Source organism: Myotis davidii, unplaced genomic scaffold (genome assembly GCF_000327345.1).
Source record: "Myotis davidii unplaced genomic scaffold, ASM32734v1 scaffold3227, whole genome shotgun sequence".
Taxonomy (NCBI): Eukaryota; Metazoa; Chordata; class Mammalia; order Chiroptera; family Vespertilionidae; genus Myotis; species Myotis davidii.
In genome coordinates, this window is record NW_006298369.1 from 9,216 (window position 1) to 14,219 (window position 5,004).

The 5,004-nt window shown below is 42.1% G+C and overlaps 1 protein-coding gene across 1 annotated transcript; it reads right to left on the bottom strand.

Moving 5' to 3' along the window:
* Window positions 1-794: 794 nt before the first annotated feature.
* On the bottom strand, window positions 795-3,117 carry LOC107184723 (olfactory receptor 6C2-like). Its single transcript, XM_015570700.1, has 2 exons — window positions 2,278-3,117; window positions 795-803 (listed from the first exon to the last, which is right to left on the bottom strand). The coding sequence occupies exons 1-2, from the start codon at window positions 3,115-3,117 to the stop codon at window positions 795-797; spliced, it is 849 nt and encodes a 282-aa protein (XP_015426186.1).
* Window positions 3,118-5,004: the final 1,887 nt, after the last annotated feature.

Below are 5,004 nucleotides of genomic sequence, written 5' to 3' on the forward strand. Positions count from 1 at the left end.
CTCTGATTCAAAAGTCACCAATAAATATACTTTATTGATAACTGTGGGGGTAAGAAATGTCCTAAGGGCAGCAGTGGGGACTGTGTTCTTGGGGACAGATGTAGACATCAGAATCAGAAACAGGAGATATGCATACTACATCACCACAAGTCTTTTAATATTAATAGGGAGTGATTTTCCTTATTTATCAATTTTTGTAAATACATAATTTTAATTGTAAAACAATAAATTTGATAATAAAAAGAAAATACATGTAAAATTATACATAGTATAGAGATAGCTATTGCTAGTATTTTGAATATGTACATCCACACATTTTGTATATCCATGAGCATATTTAATAAGTATATTGAAAATATAGGAGCAATTTGTAAAAGTAAAACATAAGATTCTATATTTTAGCTTTTTAAACACAGGGAACTAAACATAAGCTTTTGCATAAAAATCCTGGGTATAGTTCTTAATGTATGAATGCTTCATTACTTTTTAAAATAATTTATGTTTTTGCACATTTTAAAACATTTTCATTAAAATGGCTGCAAGGTATTTATTTGAAGGTTTGCATTGGAATGACCTCCACAGAAAAAAACTTGTTCAGAATAATATGAAAATAGATTATTTATTAGGATGTTGCCAAAGAATTAATAGTGAAATATCAATTGTTTAGCTCCACATACACATTTTCAGATTTATTCCATTTGTCCTAGCCTGTAAGAATTCAGATGTATTGGGTATTGCGATATAAAATAGCAAATTGTTGTACTTGGGGGCTAAATTTATTCCCTCACTTAAGCTCATGGAATCTGAAAGAGATTGACAGAGGGAATAATATTTTATGCACAAATCTTTGTGGAGTATCGTGAGTATACATCTTTTGATAAAATTACATATTTTACTTCTACCAATGTACATAAAATGTCTAGAAAAACAAAATATTACATAGCCATTTCCCCCCATAATGTTCTCAAAGCGATAGACTCATCAGAAAGTGGAAAGGCTAATGTAAACACTGGTTATTTTAAACAGTGATTGAAAAATATTAAATAGCTAGCCCTAGCTGGTTTGGCTCAGTGGCTAGAGCCTCGGCTTGAGGTCTGAAGGATCCCAGGTTCAGTTCTGCTCAAAGGCCTATGCCCAGTTGCAGGCTCGATTCCCAATAGGGGGAGTGCAGGAGGCAGCCAATCAATAATTCTTTATCATCATTAGTGTTTCTATCTCTCTCTCCCTCTCCGTTCCTCTCTGAAGTCAATAAAAATATATTTAAGAAATATTAAATAGCTAAAATTTTATTTAGCTAATTCTACCTCATAGTGAGTGAATCCGAAAGGAAGTAACAGAAAAACTTCACTGGAAAGGTTTATAAGACAGGAGATTTGAAGAAGGGTGGGTGGTATTACAAACTTGTGTATATTATTTTTAATATTATTTTTCCTTATATCATTGTCCACGACCAGGTTTGAATTTATGGCTGTCTGAGCAGGAGTATGCCAATAGTCAAGACATAATGTCCATACCAGAAAATTTAATAGTATGGCCTGGCCAGTGTGGCTGAGTGGTTGAGCATTGACCCATGAGCAAAAATGTTATAGTTCCGTTCCTGGACAGGGTTCATGCCAGGGTTATGGGCTCCATCCCTAGTGGGGGCATGCAGGAGGAACCTGATCAATAATTATCTCTCATCATTGATGTTTCTCTATCTTCATCTCCTTTCTTATCTTTGAAATCAATGAAATTAAAAATAGAAGCATAATAGAAAATGTTAACAGAATGTATTTGTAACAATACTTGAGGATGGGTGTTAATTGTACTCATGTAGCCACGTTAGAACAAACTGAGCATTGCTCCCTTAGTAAGTGGCAGGGATAGTGCTGTGATACTTCACCTGTCAAATCAGATGATACTGACTGGAGTTGAAGTAGAGGAGAAGCTTTATCAAACTTGCTTTGATACCCTATCCTTTGGGTGAAGACCATACTAGCGATGTAAGACCAAAATCATTCATTATCAGCATGAAGTTTACAAAGGTGTTGAAATGTGGACATTTGTCCAGCAGGTGGAGAAAAGGATGGTGGATCAACAATTGAATATTTGTGTATAGCAGGTCTGGAAACAGTGAACATCACTTACACCCATTCTGTTAACTATAATATAGGCTACATAGTCACATCTTACAATGTAAAAATATGATAGAAAAATGTGTTCTACCGTGTTTCCAGGGATAGCAACCAAAATGTTTGGCAAAAACAGAAATTTCTGCGAGATAGTAAGCATAAATACCTTAGAATGTAGTGTTAATGGGCAGTAAAAAATGGAATAGTTAGGATTCTCCTTGGCTGAAGGTTTGACATAAATGAAGATGCAGCTTCCATAAGTAATGGAAACCACAATCATGTGGGAAGAACATGTGGAAAAGGCCTTTTTCCTTTGCTGGGCAGAGGGAAATCTTAGAATAGTCCTGATGATATAAATGTAGGAAAGAACCACACATATGAGGGTCATGATGAATGTCAACACAGCACACATGATAACCATCTGTTCTATCAACCAGGTATCTGAGCAAGAGATCTTCAGGATAGGAGTTGCATCACAGAGAAAATGATCAATGACGTTCGAATCACAGAATTCCAGGCCCAAACCCAGACTGAATGGTGGGAGAATGATGATCAGTGCTGCTACCCAACAGGAGAAAATGATGTTCTTGCAGACTCTGCTGTTCATGATGGTGGTGTAGTGCAGGGGTTTGCAGATGGCCACGTAGCGATCATAGGACATGGCAGCCAGAAGAAAAAATTCCGTTACTGCAAAGAGGTCTGTAAACAAGAGTTGACTGGCACAAGCATTATAGGTAATGGACTTGTCCCCAGATAATATGCTATATAGGAATCTTGGAACGCAGGCAGTTGTGAAAGACATTTCTAGGATGGAGAAATTTTGAAGGAACAGATACATCGGTGTTTTTAGGTGGGAATCAATGAGAGTGAGGGTGATGATGGTTAGGTTTCCAGATATACTCAACATGTAGGAAAGAAATAGAAAGATAAACAGCAGTATTTTCAGTGGAGTGTTATCAGTCAGTCCCAGCAAGATGAAGGTTGTTATTGTAGTTTGGTTTTTCATCCTTGATTATTTTGCCCATTCTGCTTCAAATAATAAGACTTTATATGAGGACTCCAGAGTCCTGGTCATCTTCTAACCTCAAGAGAAGTAAATCAGAGAATTATTTCTAGCTCAGTGGGGAAGTAAGCTTATACATGCCAATGTTTGATTACCTGTTTGTGTCACATAAACTGACTTTATATTTAAATCACATATTTACACTGCGGCTTCTAATTACAATTTGACTGTAATTGGTGTCTGTTTGACATATCTTACCTAATAATAGACAAACATGGTAATTGACCATATCTTCGCTAGGCCTCCTATGGGCTAATCAGCTAGATATATAAATTAACTGCCAACAAAGATGGTGGCTGGCAGCCATGGAGCTGGAATGAGCAGGAGGCTTGCTAGTTCCAATGATGGAGGAAGCCATGGTTCCCCGCCTGCCGCGGCCTGCCTTAAGCTACACTCAAAGCAACAAAGTTTCAATTATAGAAGGTAAATAAACCCCAGATACCTGCTTTCAGTGGGCCTTGGCCACGGAGCTGGAGCAAGCAGGAAGGCTTACCTCCCGCCTGCCCTGGCCGGCTCTAAGCTCCTCTCAGTGCTACAAAGTTTCAATTATAGAAGGTAAATAAACCCCAATACCTGCTATCAGCAGGCTGTGGCTATGGAGCTGGAGCGAGCAGGAGGTTTGCTTGCTCCAGTGATGAAGGAAGCCAGCCTGCTGCCAGCTCTGAGCTCCACTCAAAAGCAACAAAGTTTCTATTATAGAAGGTAAATAAAACCCAGATACCTGCTTTCAGCAGGCTGTGGCCACGGAGCTGGAGTGAGCAGGAGGCTTGCTTGCCCATGTGATGGAAGAATGTAGAAGGTAAATAAACCCCAGATACCTGCTTCCAGTCGCCATTGCCACGGAGCTGGAGAGAATAAAAAAACAAAACTATAAAAGGAAAGCCTGGAAGCTCCAGTCACCAGAGGGTTGGTCAGTCTGAAAACAGCCATCACTCCCTCACCCAGGCTGGCCAGGCACCCCAGTGGGGGCCCCCACCCTGAAGGGGGTTTGGGCAGCCTGCAAACAGCCATCAGCCCCTCACCCAGGCTGGCCAGGCACCCCAGCAGGACCCCTACCCTGATCCAGGACACACTTCAGGGCAAACCAGTCGGCCCCCACCATTGCACCAGGCCTCTATTCTATATAATAAAAGGGTAATATGCAAATTGCCCCTAACAGCAGAATGACTGGGAGTGACTGGTCACTATGACACACACTGAACACCAGGGGGCAGATGCTCAATGCAGGAGCTGCCCTCTGGTGGTCATTCGGGCCTAAACAGGCAGATATCCCTCCAAGGGTCCCATATTGGAGAGGGTGCAGGCTGGGCTGAGACCCCCGCCGTGAGTGCACAAATTTTTGTGCACTGGGCCTCTAGTACTATCTAATAATAGACAAACGTGGAAATTAACTGTATCTCCAACAGCTTCCCATTGGCTAATCACGGCAATATGCAAATTAACTGCCAACAAAATGGCGGTTAACCGCCAACAAAGATGGCAGCTAATTTGCATACTGCAGGCAGGGCAGGACAGCACAAGCCATCATCCAGGCCTCCCTGTGCTACCGGGGGCTAAGGCAAGTGGTGCTCATTGCCCGGAGCCCTCCCTCGCCCACCAGAGACAGAAGGCCCACTCCCGTGTGCGATCTGGGGGTGGGCGGGGGCTGGGGCGAAAGCAAGCGGTGCAGATCGCCTGGACTGAGCCCTCGTCGGCCCACCGGAGACACATCCCAATGCGGGGGGGCTGGGGTGAAGGCAAGCAGTGCAGATCTCCTCACTCGAGCCCTCGCCCGCCCACCGGAGACATGTCCCAATGCACCCAGGGGTGGGGGAAGGCTGGAGCGAAGGC